This window comes from Chaetura pelagica, unplaced genomic scaffold (genome assembly GCF_000747805.2).
Source record: "Chaetura pelagica isolate M959 unplaced genomic scaffold, ChaPel_1.0 scaffold171, whole genome shotgun sequence".
In the NCBI taxonomy this organism is placed as follows: domain Eukaryota; kingdom Metazoa; phylum Chordata; class Aves; order Apodiformes; family Apodidae; genus Chaetura; species Chaetura pelagica.
The window spans coordinates 7,509-31,448 of NW_009952066.1; the positions used below are offsets into that span (position 1 = coordinate 7,509).

The 23,940-nt window shown below is 41.9% G+C and overlaps 1 protein-coding gene across 1 annotated transcript in view; it reads right to left on the bottom strand.

Annotated features, from left to right (window-relative positions):
* Window positions 1–5,311: 5,311 nt before the first annotated feature.
* The window catches only part of CCDC85A (coiled-coil domain containing 85A), a 75,425-nt gene continuing 56,796 nt past the window's right edge, over window positions 5,312–23,940 (bottom strand). The window contains exons 3-5 of the mRNA XM_010004521.1: window positions 22,091–22,167; window positions 12,206–12,328; window positions 5,312–5,401 (exon numbers count right to left, since the gene is read on the bottom strand). Coding sequence (XP_010002823.1) covers window positions 5,312–5,401; window positions 12,206–12,328; window positions 22,091–22,167 — 290 coding nt within the window. The remainder of the gene's footprint in view (window positions 5,402–12,205; window positions 12,329–22,090; window positions 22,168–23,940) is intronic.

The following is a 23,940-nucleotide window of genomic DNA, read 5'->3' on the forward strand; positions in this document are numbered from 1 at the left end:
CATGCACATACTGAATTCAGCAGTTTTGTTGATTTACACTGCTGGTTCCCTTTGTAGCATTCACTGTTTGTAGTTTGGTGCAGAAATCAGGACCTGTTACCATTTGTGTTACAGGTCTGTTCTATTAGCAGGAGTCAGGGAACAGTTCCCATGGAAACATTTCCATATTTCATAGTGTGCTTTTCCTGGAATTTTCAAGGTTGCTTAGGGTGGGCTCTGGGGTGCTCTGGGGCTTTCTAAATGGGCACATGCAACAGGCCATGACAAGTTCCCCTTCAGCAGGGGGAGAAAAATAGCATATTTTTAGATGGTGTGTTTCCTCTCTTATGAAGTCTAATGCTTGTGTAAACAGAGCAGCTTAACAGCTCCATGCCACAGATTGATGTTCAAAGCCAATTCCCACCACTCTGACAACAAACCAGATCCAATTTTGAAAGGCCACCTCAAAATTCAGTGTTTTTCTTTCACTCCGACCTTTACTCTTAAGCCATGAGTGATGCTACAGTTTAACAGGGCTCAGTGCACTAGCCTGAGCCAAAATGTCCTCGTGTCATTAGGGACTTCCAAAGCTTCTGGAAAAAAATGTGCCATCAACCTCCTGCTGCTCTCCAGCTGAGATGCTCAGGCCCAGGAAACACTACTGCTAATGATGCAACCTTGTCCGCTGGCATTTAACAAGAGCAATGCCAAAAAAAGTTAAAATCTATAAAAACACATATGAAAATAATAAATCATCTTCTTTCTCACACAGCCTTTCTCCAGATTACTTTTGATTGCCATGTGCACAGGTGAGCTGTACCACTAGTCACATCAGCACTGTACAAGATTCACCTGCACTCTGGATCCTGGGAGGAAAGGTCCCCACCCCACTTCCCTTTGTTCTCTTTCTTCCCTGACTCTAGGGAAGGGTTATTTTTTCCTTCACTTTTTCATCTGAAGACTTATAAATAAGTTATTTTCAAATTTGAATTCAACCTGTTCACACTAGCAGAGTAAAATCCACAAAAGAAACTCCAGATTTCAGTACCACGGCCACTGGATTGAAGAGATACTTAAATTCTTATCCAAGTGGAGAGTAATTATCATGTTCTAAGAAACATATTAAATAATTAATTGTTATTACTTTGGCGCTTCTTTGTGAACCAGGTGTTCAGGAAGCTGTTTCAGATGGAAGCACATAATGAATTCCCTGGGGTCCCTCATGCCAGTAGCATGAGAAGAACCACAAACACTTGGACAGGGTTGAAGCTACCCAAATCCTGGCTCCAGCACAGCCAGCAAAGACCTCATGCACATATCAGAAGATGCTAGGATTTTATTTATTTTTCTTCATTCCCCATGAATATTTTGCAGTTTTCTAATTACTAATGTTTCTCTTCCACATACTGAAAATCTCAGCCACACCTGCTATTTCTAGGATATAAAAACCCATGAAGAGTCTGGAGTCACCAAGGAGGAGGGGAGGAAGGTGGTTTGTTTTGTTTCTTAAAGTTACTATTAGCAAAATTAACTCCTCTTTCCTCTTTTTGCAGATTCTCTTTCCCCCTCACTCCCAATACTGCCAATACTCCCAATATAATATATCAGGTGGGAGTTGTCATCTCTGGCAAACTCCATCTTGTGATCACTTCTGGATCTGCCTGCATGTGCTAGAATGTACCATAATCATGAGGCAGCCCAACAAACACCTGTTTGTTTGTTGATTAAATACACCAGAACCTCTATGAAATCCAGGCAGAGCTGCTGCTGAGTCTTGTTCTTACCTTCAGGTTTTTGGATGACCAGAGCCATAGAGCTAGTTGCTGACTTGAGGACACTCATGGCTGTGTACAGGGTTCACCTGAACCTGGAAAACACAAGTGTGGAGATATAAGGAGCTCTTGCCATTATATTCCTAGTAGCTGCATTTGCTACTCTGTCCTACAAAAGTTCACAATAAAAGACAGTCTTATCCAGATCCCCTTTCTCCCAAGAAGTGGGGAAAAAGGGGGTGGCTGAGCCATTTTTTTCTATATCAAACTGCTGAATTCAGTACAAAGGATTCATACCACCCTGGGACTTCTTTCAAAAACATGAAGAACTAAATGAACCAGTGCCCTGGCAAGAGTGGCACATGTTGAGTAGACACTCAACAGCAACACGGAAAGCCTGTGGGGTGTTTGGGAGGTTCAGGCAGCACAAAGGAGCACGAGGCCAGATGCTGTCCCCATCCCACAGAGGCTGTTTGGGCTGGCTGCACTCAAAATGTTAAAAAGGGCACACTGGCTTCCTGCCGTGCTCATAAACATGTCCATCAACTGCACCTTTGGGAAACGGGCTCTACTGAAACCATTCACTTGCTGAAAAACAAACTGCCATTCTTTACCTTCTGACCCTTCAGCAAAGCAGCTTTTCTCCACTCCAGAATGCAAAATCCCTTCACTACCTCTGCTACATGAGTGCTATCTACAATTCACCAGCCTAGTGAATTTTACAGCCCATTCATGCTCAGCTCTGAAGCTGGGAATGGCCCCGTAATGATGTGCAAATTTTCAACTGAAGCAGGATTATGCTAAAAACAAATGAATTAAGAGTCCATGAGGCTTGGTGTGACTACATTTTATTGAAAAACACCATACTGTGTGGGCAGAGAGCAAGACAGATGAGTTTAAAGTCCCTAGCTGCTATGGCAATTTTAATTCATTAGCACAGAGACATTCCAGACTACAGAACTCCTCAAGAGCACTGACCCTCTTCTCCACACACTGCCCACTCTCTCCGCTTAGTAAGCTGTATTTTTAGGAGCCCCCAGAGGATTTATTAGCTTCAATATATTGATTGCACTAAGTAATTTTTTTTTTCAGAAAATTTAGAGCAAGTTTTCTGCTTCTAGCACCAGCACAAGCCCTTTCACTGCTCCTTCCCCTGACACACACATCCCATGAGGGATGCCCAGTCCTGAGGCACAGGGGTGGTGGACACAGGAGGCCACCAACACACAGCAGGACACAACCAGCCTCCCTCAGCACCACAAGCAGACCTACCACTCTTACCTGAGCAAAAACAGCTCCAGGAGCTCCATGTTGCCTTGTCCTCACCTCAGAGCTGCACTGCGCAGGAAGGGGGAAGGGCCCTTGCAGCACAACTGGAGACTCAACACCCCGCACCTGGGGCATGTGGCTGGTGGCAACCAGCTGCCCCCCTGCCAATATATAAATACATACAGCAGCCACCTCAGTTAGCATAAGAGAAAAACAAGTCCACATATCTAGGATTTTTGAAGACAAAGTTCACAAAAATTCACAACATGCAGCTAACTTCTCAGCCAAGGAGGAATCATTTCAAACAGCTTCTTCGGAGCAAACACATGAATCTGAGTGCCTTGCAACTTCAATCATCAAAGGAGAGCAAACAACAGTAAGATTCTATAATTTATTACCATTGTTAAGATGAACACAGATACTTGATACCCAATTGTATGCAGAACTGTAAAAAAATAGCTTTAATACAGTATCAAAATTTACACAAGTGTAGTGTCAAAAGACCAGCGTCCCTCAAATTAGCCCCTGCACATACATTCTGCAGGCACAAGTACAAGTCTTACTTCTTTCATACATATATATATATAGGAATACAACAATTTAAGTTTAACTATGCAAACATGTATGGGAAAAAACAACATGTAAAGGTAACAGACAACTGTTTGGGCTGGGTAATATTTAAGAGCTTATGCAAGAGTGCAATGTTTCAAACTGGGAGGCAGGATTCTGCTTTTCCAACTCAAGGAGATGAGGTGAACAGGAATTTTGCCTGAGAAAGCAATGCTGGACCAGAAGCCTTATGTCAAATGGTACCAAGTAAAAATAACAACAGAAACCAATATAATTACAGCTGCAAATTAACACACTTTTTCTGAAGACAATTAGCAGCTTACATCATACACCTATATAACAAAAGGTTGTACAGTGACTGAGCTACACTCCACTGCAAATAGCCCACAAATACAGCATGTTGCAAGCTCAGAGGAAACAGAGATTCTGACTTTGGCCCAAATCTTAGCAACCAAGAACAAACCAGAAACCCAGGAATTGTTGCATTCCTATTTTTTTTTTTAAACTTTTATTAGTCTTTTTGATGCTCAGCTATGGTAAAAAGTTAAGCAACAGCATTCTATCACAAGTCTGTTGCACATTCATACATGAAATTATCATTGCTTTTAGATATACACAAAATACCTATCATCGCAGTTCAATACACACAAATAGTATCAGACAGATAGATAAAAATAAACTAAGCACATCTAGGGTGCTGTCTGGTCAAATCTGAGGCGATCTGAAGAAGAGCTTTCTGCCTCCTAGTATTGAAAGACATGCTCCAAGTATAATAAAACCTTTTTCTTTGAAAGAACGCTACAGTAGCGAGAAAAGCTTTTTTATAATGCAGTGCAATCTTTTAGATCCTTATAGGCTTTTGTTAAATAAACCAGCATGTCTCAAAATTAAACAGTAGAAAGCAGCATCCTTACAACTGGAAAATACTTTCCAAAAACAACTGATGGAAATTCTGATTGGAGACCTGTAATAGTAATACCTAAGTAGCTTGTTCATTAAAGGGCTGCAGACATCATACACATCTTCAGAAGATGTGCATCCAAGTGAATGGAAAAGAAAGCTAGCTTTACTTTCATTTAGAAAGAAATTGTGTTTCACTACAAGTACTGTAGTTATGCTACACTACCGGCTGGTTAGGAGACTTCATGGTCTTTAGCACCTCCAAAGACAGATATTCTACCAAAGCAAAAAAATAATCTGGAAATTGCCTAAGCACCTTTAACCAGTATTTTACAGACTGAAGTGTGAGTAACCTAGAAGTGACCTTCTCAAAACCACGGAGACCAAAGGCACAGTTTATCAATGTCTCTCCCATCTGGTGAAAAACTTCAGTTAAATCCAGTGGAAAATTCATTCAGACTTACTAGAGATTCACTGTAACTAAGCAAAATAAAACTTATTTCATGTAACTGCTGCAGAACTCTAATTATATTTTAGTAAGGATGGCAATACCTCAGTCCTAAGTGTGATTTGTTGAAGTGACAACGCAGCAGCAGCATTTCACTAGCCAGGATACTGAAACAGCAGAACTGGGGAACACTGCCCACATGGCTCCTCTGAAAGACCTCTGTGCAGAATCTCCACCAGTTCCAACCAAGTCTTACATAGTGCATACAGACACCCCGTCGTCAGCTGGGAAGTCGCTGTGGACACAGTCAGTTCTTTCTCCATCACTGGCAGTTCAAACACTTTCTCTTCTGAGAGGACTTGCTCAGGGCCTTTTACATAGGTCCTTTGTACTGATTTCCTGACAAATGTTGTCTAATTCCAGGGCATGACCCTGCAGCATCTCCAAGTTTCCTCCACACAACCTAAAGGGAAGGATGGAAAGAAATCTCATTATCACCAGCTAAGATGTACTGGAGTTCATACAGACATGCACTTGGAAAGGCCACACGTTCAATAAGCAGAGCATGCACCACAGGTAAGGACAGAGGGGACACACATCAGGAGAAGAGACTGTTTCTCAAGGGATACAACATTCCTTCTGAACACAAAAAGCACATGCTTCTAGGTAAAAATGATTAAAAACAGAGACAAATGAAATAGCACGTGCATCACTAGGATATTCTGTGTTTCAGATACAAGACTGGGACATTTACAGGCCTCAACCAAAACTTTCTTCAGCTATTTCCCCAAACCTAATCTCTTGCAGAGCACAAAGCTCAGTCCACGGGAATCTAAACATTGCTAGTTTAAAAAGCACAGAGCAGCTCTGCCCTTTTTCAAATTATTTACTTGTTCTCTTAAAAGCAAGCAAGGCATTAAAAGTGTTTGTTTTATTTCATTTGTTCTTCCTTGAGATCAGAGGAATTGTGCATGTCACTGTTCTATCCATGCTTGTGTGCTTTGTTGAATCAGAGCAAAATCTAGAATTTAGCAGAAATTAGCAATTAGTTCCTTAGTGTGGACTATTATACATTATAAAGGTTTCTTTCCTCATACTCACATCTACTCCCACTCATGATTGCATAACATCCATGTTACAATTATGGAATTAAAAATTCAGAGACATTATAAACAATATTTAGGGAAGTATTTTATAATTATTTATACAAAGATTGACCGAGTATAAACAGGAGAATCAGTAGCTTGTGTCATATCACTAGGCTTCTCTTCCAAGGGCCCTTAGAAGCAAGAGTGGTGATTGACGATTATTTCTGTTTAATAATAATCAATCAGCTAAAGTATAACTGCTGCTAAGCCACCCATTAAATCTCTAGAACAACAGCAATATGACAAAGGCAAAAAACTCTTTTCTTTCGTCATTAGTTATAATTTGTATTTTAACAGGCCCTAAAACCCAGGAATGAACAGAGATTGCATCAGCTGGACCTGGATAAACACAAAGCAGCTGGATCCTGGGAAGTCCACATCCTGAAGAGACAACACCTGGCCCAGATCCTACAGCTGATGAGCAAAGGCAGAATGACCCCAAGGTCCTTCCATCCTTCTGTGCAAGAGATGAGAAAATAACCCAGTTCCTTTGAGCCTTTGCTTAAGAAAACCTGAGTATAAGCATGAAAAACAGAAATACTTCAAGACTGGAAGCAACAAGACTACAGTCTAACTGCACAGGCTCAAACAAATTAAAGTTCTTTGAAGGGAACTGTCTTTAATACTAATTGGGTGGATATGACTCAAACCCTGCAAACTTTCCATATGAAGAAGAATGTGAAATCAGAAGGAAACCAGGTGGAATGAAGTTACAGACATAAAAAATACATGTTTTTTAGCTAAGGTCGCTGTATTGTCAAACACTGTGCCATGGTGAAAGCATAAAAAATGGGTTTTCAGTGAAATCTCCTGAATCCACTATCTATGGCAGAGTCATTGGAAATGGCAGAGGGCTGGATTCGATGAAACAAGCATTTCTTTCCAGTGTTTGATTGCCAATTTTCCTAATTTAGTATTATGAAAAAGAACAGCCTCTTGGATAGCTTTTGTAAGAAGGCACATTGTACCTATATATGCCTTTCAACAATTTTTCTGGTCAATAAACATTAGACAATATTTACTGAGCAGCTAATGCTGACACAATAATAAACTAAAAGGTGACACTTCAAAGTCCTTTATTTCTAGCTGAACAAATGACCCCTGATTTCTAGGAAGGCACAAAGGCACACAAGACAGCCCTGGGAAGCTAACATCCTAACCAGAATTGGCAAGGTGGGATCACAAGGAATAGTCTCCTGCCATTTTTATGGGTGGGAAATGGAGAAATTCTTCTGAGCAACTATTTTTGCTTGTGCATACAGTGTAAGATACCTGGGTCTCCAAGACATCACAGTCATTTTATTTTGCCTCCTTTTCACACACATGGGATGACATATCTAAGTTTATCAGATTTATCATCCAACTCTCCTTCTGTGCTGGCAGTTCTTTGCACACTCATACCAGCTGTACACATCACTGTGTTCTGCACATGTATTTGGCCCTCTGCACTGAATGGGCATTTTGGATTTGCATGTAGGGTTGTTTTCTTTTCAGTTCACTAGTTCAACACAAACTTGTCATAAGCAGCACTAATGAAATTACTTTCCATTCACAAGCACCCAAGAGTAAATGTAATACTTGTGCATTCCTGAATGTGTTTTAAATAGTTATGATGGAGTAAAAAGCCCAGTACCAAAAACTCCACACAAAATCTCAGCAGAAACCTTGACTGAACAAAGGACAGCTATGAGGTTCATGATACAGTCATGGCAATTTATTTCTAGCTTACCTCTAGCACACCGGAATCTCCCTGGAAGCCAGGCTGAAACCTGCAGCCTAACTGCAGGTGGCAGCAGCTACATCACCTGCCAGCTGTGGAAGCATTCGAGGCCCATAGTGCTTCATGTACAGCATGAAATACTCTTGGGGAGATCTTTGGGCTCCCTGACCCCACCGATCCCATATGGTGTATCCCATCTCCCCTTTAGCTTCCAGCCCAAGTGGGTGTGCTACAGCCCTGTGAACAAAACTTATTGGCAGCCGGAGGAAAATAATGACAAACAAACCTCCAGTCTTAACCCAAACATTCCTGTCCTTTGATGCTACCTCCATGCTCACTAGCACAAGATACACTACCTCTAACCCTGCTGTTATGTATTGCAATGTTCTCCTAAGCACATAAATGCAAAGCAAAAACATGCTCGAATATGTTGTTGATGAAGTGGTACTAATACCATATGCACGTCCTGAGGAGAGAATTCCCACCGCCATTATCTTGGTAAAATATCAACTTGATCATACAACACCATAAGGTTCATAAAACATGAGCTATACATACAAATCGCATTTCAGTACCAAGGAAGACTATGCACTAAAATTATAGAGCTCAAAATGGAACTTGTCATCATTCCACTGTTTTCACATGCAAAATAATGCTGTAGCAAATGCTTCACGTAAAACGCCCACAGCACATAAAGCTGCAGTAAAACAGTGGATTACAAACTGGAAGGAACTGCAATGAGAATGCAAAAGAAAAGAAACATTATCATTAGTTTATCACAAACCCACTGTACTTGTAACATGGACTAGATGAATATAAGAAAAAGTATAACCAGAATGGAAATAACCAATCATTTGAAAAAGGATAATACATCAGCAGCCAAATCAGACAGAGAACATAAGAGTCAGAAGAAAAGGCAGCATTTCAGTGACAGAAACAGAACTTGAAATGGCTGGGAACCAAGAGACAAGGCAGAATACAAGTATTTATTTGGATTTACAACAATGAATTGATAACAACAAATTTAGTTTATTAGCATTTTAGAAGCAGCATTACTTAAATCATGAGAACTTTATGGATTGCTATTGCACATGTATTATTTAGAAATGGATTTTTTTTATCCATGAATTGCAAAGCAATAGCATAGGGAAGGCATTGTACTGATGGGGAAACTGGGGCTGCCCAGCTTCATAATACTTGTCAAATTTTATTCTATTGAAGGATAAATTCAAGTCAGCTGAGTCACACAGTACTTTAACCCATATACATAATATCACATAAAGATTCTTCTGATCAATACTGATCAACATGTTAACATTTTAGTGTTCCTAATAAAACAGAAACTGCAGTCAAGAAACAGTAACTGACTTAATTTCCATATAAAAATTTCAAGGGCATATTGTCAGCTTCAAAACAGAAAACACTTTGCAAGTTCAGGTGTTTCCAGGCTCTATATGGAATATAAAATAAACACCTTAAACTTACAATGCACATTTCTCCAGTCACAGCTTTTTCTGTCTCACTAAGGTAGTCTTTTTCAGCCTGCTGCTTTATATTTTCCTAAGCTTCTAAGACAAGGTTATGTTAAAAAAAAAAAAAAAAAAAAGGAAACTTTAAGAAAAAAGGGTATGTTAAAAAAAGGGAAATGTTATTTTTCAAATTTGTTTGAAGTGCCACAAAAACCAAGCAATAATATATTTAAGCTTTCATGGATCCTTTCTGAGTGTGGGCATACATATATAACTGACCAATTCCATTTAAAGGTAATTAGACTGATTACAGTGCTCTGGGTTTCAGGGCAGGTGGACGGATCATTAAATCTTCTTGCCTGACCTCCTGGGTACCACAGAACACTAACTCTTCTGCAGCAGTTCCTTCATGTAGCCTCAGGCTTTGTCTTCAATCAAAGCATACCTCACTTCAATTTGTAGAGAGCAGAGTGGAAAATCCAGCAGGTGACACTGAGCTCAGGAAAGGAAAACCCAATGCAGGTTTCACGTGTGTAAGCCTATGGTTATTTGGGCAGTCTGGCAAGCCAAACATCATCATTCTGAAAATATAAACCTGGGTCTGAAAAGCCAACTATTGTGGAATATGCACGTCTCTGTGCACAAGCATGGAGTTTGGTCACATACAACTTGCAAAATAAACAAACACATCCCGCCATAGAAAATAACTACTTATATATCCAGAGTGACACCACTTGCACATAGGGAATAATCCTGTAAGAACTGGCAGGGTGGGGAAGATTGCCAAGGCCTAGGCATGGGGACACACATGGCAATTTCTTCTTTCAACCACCTGGCAGGATGGATAATGTCATGGAAGAGCCTTTATTTGGCCAGCTGCACAGCAAAGCTCTTCTCTCTTTTTCACTACCATCTCCAGTGGTGGGAGATTCACAGGCAATCCACTGAAGTTCTGTATTTCTTTTTTGCAGGAACTTCAGATAACCAAATTTGTAAAGAAAAGCAGTCTCTTGATGTAGAATTCTTCTTCCTCCTGCATCGGATTCAGCTAAGTGATGCAGGTGGGAGACCCCCAGAAAGGCAGGATCAAACCTGCATGCTTTGCCCATGGAAACAGCAGTGTCTCCTCCCTCACTGGGGATAGCTGGGCAGCCTGTGTAGCTGACAGCTCACTTTCCATTTCAAATGTAACAGTATAATTTATATCTCTTTCTGTCTGCTGCAACACCTCCTAGCAAACTAAAAGCTGAGCTTTCATATCATATTGTGCTCAAGTCTGTGTATTTCTTATCAATCCATTTCAGCAACCAAGGTATCAGCCATTGTTCAAATATTTCATCTCCACCAACCAGCTATTACAGGTTGTCAAAAGCATGCTGGTAAATATTCCATTCAGGCAAGTGTCTTTTTTTGATAATTATGCATGATATCTTGACAAAATCACTTGGCATAGGTTTATTTTCTAGGCAGCAGCAGGTGCAATATATGGAAGATGCACGCAGGACATTGAGCACTGCTGAAGTGAGCACTCCTCAGTAGCTGGGAGTGGTGGTTCATCACACCTCTGCTGGACAAGGGTGAGACCTGCACGCTCCTAGGTAGAGTGCTGCCCTTGGGGACATGGTCAAGGTGGCCATCACAGAGGGGGCTTGCAGTTGAGTGCTTGTGGAGAGGGGCTCAAGCCCTCTGCTACTGCTTTCCCCTGGTTGGAAGCCAGAAAAACATGCAAAGTGGCTGCAGTGAAGCCCTGCGCCTGGGTGTTCTGTTACAGGAAGGGATCTGATTGCTCCAATTTGTGCACAGGTCACTTGCACAGAACTGTTTCCTCGGGCTTCACAGACAAGTAGCCAATGTCACCCAGACATATGGAAGACAATCGCTCTGCCCATGAACTCATATGACCAGGCAAATCAACAGCACTGCTAGGCTCTTCCTGTGCATCTCTAGGAAGCTCAAAAAGAGAGCAAATGTCTATAAAAGTCCTTTGCAGTTGGCCCCTGAAGGAGTGCAAACCCACCCCTTCCAAGTAACCAGTGTCCCCACAATGTCTGTATCAATTGGGAATGACACCCACTTAACTAAAGAATATTAAAGCAGTTTAGCTTATGAGTGAAGTACAGGAAATAGACAACCAGAAAACAAACATGACAGAGCCAGAGTAAAGAGACATGAATACAAAGTCCACAGTCTCTCCATGAGTTTTTAATCTTCTCCCGAGGAGCATGGACACAGCTGATGCCCATGCTGCCATGGGACAGTGAACTCCACCAGTTGTTGACACTAATCACCTGCTAAACCATTGCATCTTGTAACAGCTTTCTAAATGTCATTAATCACAACAGTTTCCCTGTTGACACAGGTAAGAACTTGCAGATATGCCCCTCTGGTTGCTAGTGTCAATTGCTGCTTATCAGTGCAACACAGCCATTTGCAATCCAACCCTGACTTCAGAGTAAATCACATCTGCTCTCACTGAAGTTCCAACACTGACCTTGGGATTACGATGCATTGTCTTCAGCCCCAAGTTCAGCTGGTTTTATTATGAATATACCATGCACATTGGCTTTATCTTTGCATTAAAGTACTTCTCTCTGCATGGGTTATAGGAAGCCTTTATATTCCACTTGAGAACAAATATGTATCCTAGATGAAGCAGAAAGGCCTCCTTATTCAGAAAAAAACAGTTTTCAGCTTCAAAGAAAAATTGTACAAGGGTAAGAAATCTGGAGAGAAGCTACAGCTGGAATCACCCCTGTTGCAAGGGCCAAGGAACACACAGTCTACAGATGCAATGAGTGACAAACAGAAAAACAATCTCACTCATGACAGTAACATCCCAGTGGTGTCCACAGGAATGTTGCCAGGACAATACGACACGTGTTGAGTAACAGACACAACGTTTTGCATGGACTGTACCGGAGGAGTGTTACCTTCAGAGCATTTACCACTGAGTCAGACTGCTGAGAGGCTGAGCCATGTCCACTGATGCTAGTTGGCTCGTTTGCAGAGCAGTAACTCCTCCCCTCCGCCCCTCCTGGCATCCTACTGGTTTCCTTCGCAAAAAATTAAAAACTATTTAATAAAGAAAAGGGTTGGTAACTAATTAAAACAGATGTCAATTTGTCTTTTTTTTTTTCTTTTTTTTTATTTCTTTTTTTAAAGCTGAGAAGCACTGAAGGCATGTTTCACTCCAAGGTGCCCCTCTTCCTGCGCCACAGTAACCAGGATCCATATGAGGTAGCTCAAATGCTACTGCTGAGTGTCATCCCAACACTGTGGGTCTTGAGGGTGCCTTTCTGGAAAATCAGGATGTCGTAATAACATTTTTAATGGATGTATGTTGTCTCACAAACATCCTGCAAGGTTCAGTCCAGAGGAAGGTTTTGAGATAAACTAATTTTATCCCAATAATTCTGAAAGTTGTTCCTTCACCAAAATTTGCATTTTTAAACATTGCTGCAAGGTTTTGCAAGCTCAGCTGCAGCCAACCAGGGAAGGGGTAGGGAGCTCCAGGCTGCCAGCTCAGTCCTTCCTTGCCTCTGGTTGCCTTGGTGCAAGGGCACATCCCCCCCGCTCGCCAACAGTAACAACCTCAAGGGCTTTTTCCTCCCAGTGAACACCTGAAAGGGTTCTGCAGGACACTGCAAAACAAATGCAAGTTACCTAAACTCTTACAGTTCAGTCACCTCAAACTTTGCAGGCTGTAAAGCACCTCCTGGAGTGACTGCAGAGCTGAAGTAACCTTAGCGAGCAGTCAGCTTCAGAGAAGTGCTAAAAATACCCCTGCTGCATCCACAGACAGCAATGTGATAGCTGCACCGACAGAGGTGGCCTGAGTAGATGCTTCCGAGGTGCTTTTGACCTGACCTGCTCTTCTCTGCCATTCTTCATGCAGAATTTTGTTTGTTGGTTGTTTGTTTTTTTTTAAAAAAAAAAGAGAGAGAAATATAAAGAAGAAAAACATTGCAAAGAGTGAGAGAGAAGTTTCTTTCTCACAGAGTAAGAAACACTGTAGGAAACATAAAGAAATAATGTAGCAGTAATTCCTAATGGAATGTGTGGGAAATGCATTTCTGAGGGAAAAATCATGACAGTGGAAAGGGCCTCTAATCAGAATCAGTGCCCCAATGTACACTGATTTGCCCCGTTGAGAAAACACATGGCACGGTGCAGTCTTTTTGGAGGTGTCTATAATCTAAACAATAGGAAAGATGACAGTGTGGGAGGAAAAGGGCACAGAGAGATGACAGGAGGCTGAACTTCACAGAACCAGTCTGCCTGAAAATGTTTAATTGACAAGTATCCCACCCTAAAGCAAGTTTATACACTGTTCATGACTTGATCAGAATGTGCCCAGACCTTTGTAACTAGTGCTTCACAGCTCATGGCAGCTCTGGGGGGACACGTGTCAGAGAGGACCCTCACAGCTACTGAACAGGTGAGATTCAGCTCAGCACTCACCTGCATCCTGACTGCAGGACTGAACCTCACATACTAAAAAAAACACACCCTAAACCAAACGAAACCAACAACAACAAAAAAGAGAATGCTGCTTATGCTAAGCCCTCAGAAAAGGTACCTCGAGTCTAAATATCAAACCCCATTTGCTGCATGAACTCTTTCCAGTGCCACCCTCCTGCCAAGCCATGGGCTTTACCTTTCTTTAGGAAGGATTTACAGATCTGTTAGTGACTGGGCAGACTTAATGCTGTACTTTGGGAGAGGAAATGTAAGAGGAAGGAAACAGAGTAATAAAGCAGATTGGAGCAATTCTGGTTTAGGGTAAATTCCCTCAGTCATCTTTGGGTTTTTTATAAGTCAAAGTATTCTGTTTCTTTACTTACTCCAGGGCCAGCAAAGATTTTGGTCAGTTTCAAATGCTTACAAATAAGTATTGCTATTAGAAGGCTGGGAAAATGAGTACAGATTGTATATGTAAAGCCTCCTGAATATGATGTAGGGATGATGGTTGGACTCGGTGATCTCAAGGGTCTTTTCCAACCTGAACAGTTCTGATTCTATGATTCTCTGAGAAAATCCAAAAGTCCTGTAAATTGTCCGAGTTCAGGCCCCCCTCCAGGCATCTGTCTACAGTCTCTTCTGTGTCATACACAGTGCATTTCTCTCTGCCCTCATGAGAATGAAAAACTTGATGAGAAAACACTACTTTAAGCAAACAGCATTCTCAACACATGTTGGAAAATTATTTCCCCTGTGAGCATCCTCCTCCCTCTGTCTCTCATAAGAGACATAAACTTTTCTTAAAAAATAAGGCAGGTTTTGCAGGCCTGGTGGCCCATCCTCCACCTCAGGGACTTCTCATGACAGGGGAGGCAACCCCACAAGGGCAGTGCAACTGATGCCTTATTTGGAGGAAACTTATTCCAGCAAATGATGGGGAGGGGACCAGCCTGAATGCAGGTCTCCTGTTTCTCAGCAAGTCTTGTGAGCTTGTAGGCATTTGAGCACTACTGACTACATGACAAATTTCTGAGGCAGTGAAGCAAAACAAGAGGAAAAGGCACTTTGCCAAAGTGGCTGTGTCTGAAAACAAGGTGCCTGAGAAGACTAGGAAAGCTTTTCAGACCTACTGTCACCGCTGCTGCATGCCACTGGGGAGCATGGCAATGTTTCTCCTTCCACCAGGACTTGACCTGAATTTCCCTGAGCTCAGTCCCTTCCCTGCCACTGCCCAACCCAGACTGCAACTGGATCCTGAGAAGGACCTTGAGGATGGGAGTTCTGTTCCCTTTCTCCTCTTCTCTAGCTCCACCCACAGCATTTGCATTCAGCCACTTAAAGCAGGCATCCCATGTGTTCACATGTTTTGGACAGATCTTTTAAGTTATTATCCTGTAACAAAGCTGTGGAAATGGAACCAAATCAGACAGAAGGGATGACGTCATGGCTCCATAGTGCTGAAATCTGTACTAACTTTAAACATCTTGAGCAGTTTTGAATAAACAGTGCTGCACAACATCAACGTCTGAGAAATAATTCACTTTATTGCTTATCCTATATGGCCAACCTTTCCTATTGCCCCTGTCCAGCCCCTGTGCCCAAACTACAGCATGGGTTGCACGCTGTCGTGTACTCTGTGTGGATTAGACTGCTCCAAAAAGCACATTATCTGAAGCAGGTAAAACCCACATAGTAAGACTTCGTGCATATCGCCACAATGATAAGAGAGTGCAATCACTAAACGTGTGGATCCGTTTTCTGTTGGGAGTCAATCTACAAAATAGCTAATGCCAAGAGGCGACTAGTGAATGGAGAGTACAGGAAATCTGACTCAACCCCATAATAGCACCTAACAAAAAATTAGCTGAATGGAAATTCAGCATCTCCCTCACATTGACTGCCAAATGTAAAGGATACTCAGGCCATTCTGTACTGCCAGAGGCAAACCCTGTGCTGTACCCTGGTCAGGGTCAGAAGAAAGCCCCCTGTGTAGAACCCTTTGATGGAGTGAACTAATCATGAGCCTTGCTACTTCAGCCAGTAGAAAACATCATTCTTTCAATCCACAGTGCTGATAAGGCCAGTCATGAATGAAAAGCAGTGTAGTGCAAAGCACACTACACAGCTCAAGCCAGCAGCAGTCGATCTGCCAGCCCCTTGGGCCGAACCACGCATGCTGTTCACTGCCTGACTCAACCTCCCCATGGCCTGCAAGGATAGCTGAGCAGGAAAAAACATAGCCCAGCTCTGCCCCAAGGACACTTGCAGTCTCCTCACCAAAGCTTCTGAGAGAACATGATTTTCCTGTCCACGGGGCACTGCTCTGTTCACTTACCATCGGAGACCTACCGCAACACACACACAAGACCTTGTCCTCCAGCTGCCTTTTCTCCCAGAGGCAAGTGGTTTGCTGGGAAGTATTATCCTTCCTGTGGGGTAACTGCTATGCCAGTTCAATCACTACCTGATTTCCAAAGATCTTTTCTGATTTCCCCAGCCCTCAATTTCCCTGTTAGCTCAAAGCAAACCCAGGCTGTGTTTGTCAGCTTCTTTCAAACAGGCAGGAGAAAGGAGAAACAGAAAGCAATAAGCTGCAGTATGTTGCTGTGCTGGATTAATAACATGCTACACAAAAGAGTATCAATTTTTTTAGGGGATGTTCCTGTCAATTGTAAGAAAATAATAATCTGGCTTTCTCTCTGTACTGCAATTCTTTTTGTACACCACATTTTTCCTGAATTTGTATCTTGGAAACATCAAGCCTGTAAGCTCTTGCCATGCAGCCTGCCCTGGTCAACCAAGATGGAAGCACTGTGCTTAGGACACCCTGAGACAAAGATTTTGCCCACAACCTCAGCTGCTGTAAAATGAAGTTGCTCCATTAATGACCTGTTAATTTAAACTGAGGATGAGAGCATATGAAAAAACAGGGTGGATATATGCTGTTGACTTACTTCCAGCAAATATTTGATTACATGATTAGGTAAACCCATTGTTCAATGGGTTGTAATTACATTTTGCTTGAAGGATTCCCTATTCTACACACTATGGAAGGGAGGAGACAAACATTATTGGACTGTGAGTGACAGAGATTTTACAAAAAAAAAAAATACTAACAAAACAGTTCCCAACTTCTAAATAGATTATAACTAAACCCATGCCATGCAGAGGGAAAATAAAAAACACAGATCTCAGCAAAAAGGTTTTTGAAAGATTTGGAAATGGATTGAAATAAAATGTGACAATCTAACAGAAGGGGGAAGAGAGAAAAGGAAAGTGTTGGAAGCACTTAAAAAATAAGCTAATGTATGCCTAAGGGTCATGCCTGCCCTTTCACACTTACACATAGCAGGACTGGAAAAGGCTAGCAAGGATGCAAAAACCAAAAAAAAACAACACCTAAAGCAACAGTGGAAATGAAAGAGCTATAAGAAAAAGAGATGGAAAAGGACCAGAAGACTTGTAATGAAAGAATGAGGAGACGGAAGTAGAAAAGTTCATGTGAGAGGTTGCAAAAGGGCTCCAGCTCAGCACTTGCCTCACAGCTTTACTGCTGCACACTGTGGACATGGGGAGCTCAGCTCTCTGCATCCCGCCTCTGGTCCCACTGACCCTCACAGTTTGCTCACTCAGGAAGCACTGTCCTGCCAATTACTTCCTTTCCCTTCCATTGAAAGGTAAAACTTAATTACAAGGACAAAGAGTTAGAAGGGGAAAATGTCAGACAATTCTCCATCTCTGCCTCTTGCTCCATCCTCCCATGAAACAAATATGAACTGAAGCAATTTAAACTGGGTGACTTGCCAAGAATATCTTTTGCAAATGCATACACTGTCATTACATGACAGATGTCCAGATTTCTGTTACATTTCAGCCCTGAAATAATACCTCTATGAAAATTCAGGGATATCTTCAGTAAATTGACATGTGGATGCCAGATCCTGATCTCACTTCCCCTAGCATAAAACATGGATAGCAGTTACACACCACATCAAGTCTGGGAGGACCTGCTGGTTTCAGTTAGCTGAAGTTATGTACTGACATGACAGATCTGTCATAGCCCAGGAAGCTGTAACTGGGATCTGAATCCATTGTTTGGTCCCTACATATTTTCTTAATTGTTGAGTATCTTTGTTACAGTATGAACAGACATGGTCACAGAATCACACAATGTTAGAGTTTGGACGGGATCTCTGGAGATCATCAAGTCCAACTCCCCTGCCAGAGAAGGACCACCTAAGGCAGGTCTCTCAGAAACGCATCCAGATGGGTCTTGAAAGTCTCCACTGAAGGAGACCCCACAACCTACCTGCACAGCCTATTCCAGTGCTCTGTAACCCTTGCAGTAAAGAAGCTCTTCCTCATGTTGAGGTAAAACTTTGTGTGTTCTAGTTTGCATCCATTGCTCCTCATGCTATCACAGGGCACCACTGAAAACAAAAAGGGCCCCTCCTTCTTCACATCCACCCTTCAGATACTTATATACATTCATAAGATCCCTCTCAGTCTTACCTCTTCTCTAGACTCAACAGACCCGGGTCTTTCAGTCTTCCCTCCTAAGGCAGGTATTCCAGTCCCTTAATCATCCTCGTAGCCCTCCACTGGACTCTCTCAATTAAATCCCTATCCCTCTTGAACTGGGGACCCCAGAACTGGACACAATACTCCAGATGTGGTCTCTCTAGGGCAGAGTAGAGGGGAGGACAACCTCCCTCAATATGCTGAACAAACTCTTCTTAATGCACCCCAGGATACCATTGGCCTTCTTGGACACAAGAGCACATTGCTATCCCACAGACAACTTGTTGTTCATCAGGACTCCAAGGTCCTTCTCCACGAAGCTGCTTTCTAGCAGGTCAGCTCCTAATCTGTACTGGTGCATGTTGCTATTCCTTCCCAGGTGCAGGACTCTATGCCTGTTCTTGTTGAACCTCATTAGGTTCTTCTTTGCCCAGCTCTCCAGTCTTCCCAAATCTTGCTGAATGGCCACGCACACAGCTTTCTGGTGAATCGGCCAATCGTCCCAGTAAGTCCCAGTGAGAGCACTGGCCATGCTCTCATGTTTGGATTAGTTTTTTTATGTTAGTGACAAAACTCAATCCACAGTGATGCTGTAGCTCCATGTACATTTTGAGACAGCAAAAGGCAGTGGCACTGCCAGAACCTATGTGCTGCAGAGAGCTTTCCTGCCCCATAGGACAACTACTCTGGACTGAAATCTATCCAGCAAAACAGCAGTATTCTTGCTCAAATGCTTTTGCCTCTATGCACTGCTGTCACATACCCCTACCTACATGACTGTTTGAGAAGCACCAGGGCAAGCTGCCCACTCCTTGTTCTCGGGCACAGCCAGCAGAGTTTGGCATTCTCAACAGAAAACTCAGCTGCATACCATAAATCTTGGAAAGTATCTGCCTTCTTACACAAAAATCCTATATATGGCCAGAAAACAAAAGGGTCCGGATCATATCTCGTTACATGCTATCTGAGAGAAGGAAAAAAAGATCAACAAAAAAACCCAACAAACTCAAACAGTTTATTACAGCTTTCACCAATGCAGCAAACCTACAACCTAGCTAGGGCTTCTCATAACTCTTAAACCTACTGCTATGCTATAAACCACCACCAGAAAAACTGTGCAGCTCAGGAAGAGATATTAAAGGGATTAAGTGAATATGCACATTTTTATGCCTTTTCTGTTACCTGATCAAACTAAAATATTGACTCAGTGGAGGTACTGCATTTCCCCTGGCAAAAAAAGCCCTTCAGTACAGCAGAGTGAACTAAAACTCAGACTCCAATTGAACAGTGATGGCAGCACTTAAAACCATTTTCTCTGGAAATGTTCTTGCCACTAAATATTAATAAAACCTTTACATTAGAGGTCTTTGGGGTTTTGAAAAGAAAACTAATATGTATGGAGGGAGACAAGCAAAGCAAAATAAATTGGAAAAGAACCACACCTAAGTGGTGAATGAAATGAGTGATTTCTCTGAAAAGAGTGACAACAAATGTGTCACTGCATTTTCATCAGTGACACGTAAGCAGGAAAGGGGAAAAAGAAAGGATATTGAAAGAGAGGAAAAAGAAGCATAGCAGGAGGAGAGAGAGAGCCTCAGAAAGCAAAGCGAAGACTCTCACTCACGAGTGCAAGTCATCCCCTCTTTCACACTAAGTGCACCCCTGCAGCTCCCAAACCCTCCAAGGACGCCAGGACACCCTCAGAGAGGTTCTATGCAAAAAGCAAAAGGCACTAGTGAAATTTTAAAGCACCACACTGTAACTGAGTAAAAGCTGTGCCAGAAACTTTCATCAGTTGTGGAGCTCATCGTATATTTTCAGCTGATTTGTCAAAAGCACTCAGTTTGGCTTCATGCCCACAAACTCCCATTCCTCCCATTAAATGGAATCGAACCAGTGCCAGGAGCTTATGCATTTCCATCAGGCGTCCTTGCCTCTGTGACAGGGCCTGATCACTGCGGATAGCACGCTCAGGGTGTTACTCACAGGAAGAACAAACCTCCAATATGAACTTATGCAAATGTAATGCCGAGGCAATCAAATGCAATGCTGAGGTAATTAAATGCAAAGTCAAAATAAGCTTGGTGTCCACATTTCCTTCCTCTTTCCAAAGCAAGGACTTCCTTCAGGAGTAAAGGTAAGATATGCCAGGAAACATAAACCCTTGTCAGTCATTATAATCAAGTATCCAGAGATATTAGGAGAATTTTCAGAACTCTACTACAGATCCTTGTGCCAACAAAATCAAACATAAGGCAAACTTTGACCCATGTGTTTAAAAACAGAAAGCCATTTGCAGGCTAGTTCTTCCCTTTCAAAATCCTGCAAGCATATTTCATTTATGTTACTTTTGTAACAGCTACAGGCTTAGATGCTATTTTCACAAGCACTATTTTCTAGTTCTGGCACCCATCTAAGATATTTTCAATTAACTCAACACCCACAATGTGGATGTTCTAGTCTTTGGCAAGACATGGTAATGCATTTCATGGGTCACCACCTGAGTGCCTCAAACCCCAGACAAATAAAACATATGGTCATTTCTAAAGATTTTGCCCACAAAGAATGTTATGCACAAGTTATCCCCCAGTGTTGTTCCAGACCCAGGACAAACCACAACCCTATTTTTCAGGCATATGTGTTAACATTTGCCCTGAACACCACTCTTGACAAGAAAATAGCATTCTTTATCACTCAAGAAGAACATTTGTCTTTCCTATTGAAGACTAAATACATGCTAATGGATGGACATTTAACCATTCTTGCTGTCCTTCTTTTTCAGAACAAATCAGGGTACCTACAAGTCACCTTGCAAGTCAACAGCTAAAAAAATGCTACAGAGGCCCTTCCAACTGTCATATTAAGGGTGAGGAAAAATACCCACCACACCTTACTTAAAATTTGCCTTAAGAAAGGAAATTGCTAACTTGGGACTGAGATCTTCTAGCTAATCTTGCTTATACAAATGAATAAATCAGAGCCAGTGGATTTTACTTCTTACTACATTTCACTGCTGTCTTGGATTTTACAATCATATAACAGTTCTACGTTCAATAAAAAGCATTTTTTTTCTTCAGACCAGTGCTTTCATTTAAACTACTGTTTGACTTAAATGAAATACAACTCCTTTTTTCTCCCAGTGGGCAACTTCATTTGGAGACTTTGTGGATTTTCCTAGGGATTACTCAACAAAATATAAAAGAAATACACACTGGTTTGTATGTGTATATATAAAAATATAATTGTCTTTGATTGATTCCTAATGAACTTCAAAATCTTTTGTTCTTAAAAACATATTAGGTAAACCTTCAACTTCATATTTGCTTATGCACTCAATTTAATTTCAGTCTCGCATTTACTTAACTAATATGCCAAATATTAAAAATAACCCAAGTCAATTATTTTTACTGAAAGCAACTGCATTTTTAAAGCACAAGGTTTCAGTTAGCTATAAAAAGTACTTAATATCTTAATAACAAGGAGCTCTTAGAATAAAACCAGAATATAAAGGGTCAGTTCACTGCAATTTTCAATGCTTAAATTAATTAATCATAATTAGTAGCTTCCAGTGAATTTTTATTAGCAAGGTATCAACACCTGCAAGGGAGAAAAATTAATGACAGCATTGTCATAGCCTTAAATAAATTCCCCACTCAATCACAAGAAAGACAAACAAACAGATGTGAATGCCTTTGATTATCCGAACAATCAGCCTGAGTGTTCAAAAGCAGTAATGTCACATGACAAATAAACCTGGTTTTATCTCATGCCCGAAGACTCGAGCGTTGCTGTCTAGCTGCCAGCTACTGTTCCCACCAACAGAAGTCACCCACCTGGGGCAGCATGCGATTTTCCTCCTCCAGCTGTCTTACTCTTGCCTCCAGCTGCCTAACATAGGACAAGGTTGATTCTAAAAATCAAAAAGAAAAAAAGAACTCATATTATCCACAGAGATCTGCTTGTGTTTACTAGTGTCAGAGCCTGTGCCACATTCTGACCCGTACTCACAGCAGATTGCCTCTCTCGAATGTCCATTAAACACTCAGCTCTGCTCTTCTCAAGGGCAGTGCAAAGAACACTGATGCTAGAATCGATCCATTTCCTGGTTGCTTTTGATTCTAAGCTTCTGTGCTTTAATGTGGTCCCTTCTCAGACACAAGGTATCTTACAGAAAGGCAACACAGACTTAAGTTCTTCCAACCCATCCCCCAAGCTCTTGTACTGTATTTTGGAGATGCTCCACAAAATAATGCATTACCCCACCAAGTCACCACTGGAAAGCTCACAAAGAGAAGACAGTCTTCTGCAGGAAGATGCAGTCTAAGAGGCATCTCCACCATAGAGGTCTGGTGGCACACACAGCCCCCTGCCACAAGCCATGACCTTGCCTGCAGGGAACAAAGCAGCTTCCCAGTATGGAGGCTCCAGCCTCAGCCTCCGCCAGGGATCAAACACGTTGTCATGGCTTGAGTCTGTGCTAGAAACCAGATGTGTGTACCCCTCAGAGGCTCTGGAGTTCAGCTGACCACATGACAGCCCAGGACATAGAGCTGCTTTCAGTGAGTTCTCCTCCAGGGCAGCACTGTACTAGGACATGCTCACGCTGTGCTCCTTGGTTAGGTGGGTTTGCTTGAAGAGCAAAATCCTGTCCATCCTAGTAACAAGTAACCTCACTGACCTTCGTCAGATAATTAGGTTGATTATGGAGAATATAAATCACTCCTACTCTGCTCTGTTCCCAATAACTTTAAGTAAAAAGAGTAGATCCACAATCCATCTTTACAAGGAGTTACATGGAAAAGGCGAGGGGTAATGGGTACAAGTGACTCCTGGGGAGATTCTGATTAGACACAAGGCAATGAGAACAATCAGCCATTGCAATAATCTCCCTAGGGAAGCGGTGAATTCCACAAACATTGGACACTTTTAACGTTCAGCTGAAAAGGGTGTTGGGCTGCCTTGTCTAGACCACATTTTTGCCAAGAAAGGTTGAACTAGATAGATGATCCTTGAAGTCCCTTCCAACCTGGTATTCTATTCTATGATCCTTAAAGCACCTGAGAGCTTTCATATCACTTATTTCTTGGGTCACACAGAATTTCTACTATTAAAGTCCTGTATCTAAGAGAAGTAGAAGCCTGAGAAATTAGCACTCATTGACTGTAACAGAAAAGATATCCTCTCAGTCCAGAAACACTGCTGTGATTCTTGTACCTCCATGTATGTAGATAGAAGTTTACTATGTACTCACTCCTGACTCAATGATCCACTCAACTTTCTCAGAGATATCAATTTCAGGAACACATTTATTCTCATAATACCACATAACTAGTACAATTATCTCTCTGATGATTAATGGCATGGAAGCCACGGGTATCAGGACAATACTGTCAGTTGATATAACCCCGTAAAGCTGCAGTGACAAGAAAGATGCTCTCTGGTCTAAATGGACAGATGAATTTGTGCACCAGTTTCCTGTGATACCTAATCACCATGCCAGCCTGCCTGTGAAATAGAGGTGATGGGAAATGAGGTGTCACTTACTGCTATGACAAGACTGCAACAGGCTAAAATATTCACGCACAGGCAGGGCACGGGAATTTACACAACATGAAGTAATTTGTCAAAAATGATTAATACACAGCAAGGCACTGGATTAAAAATAACACTGTACAAAAAAAAA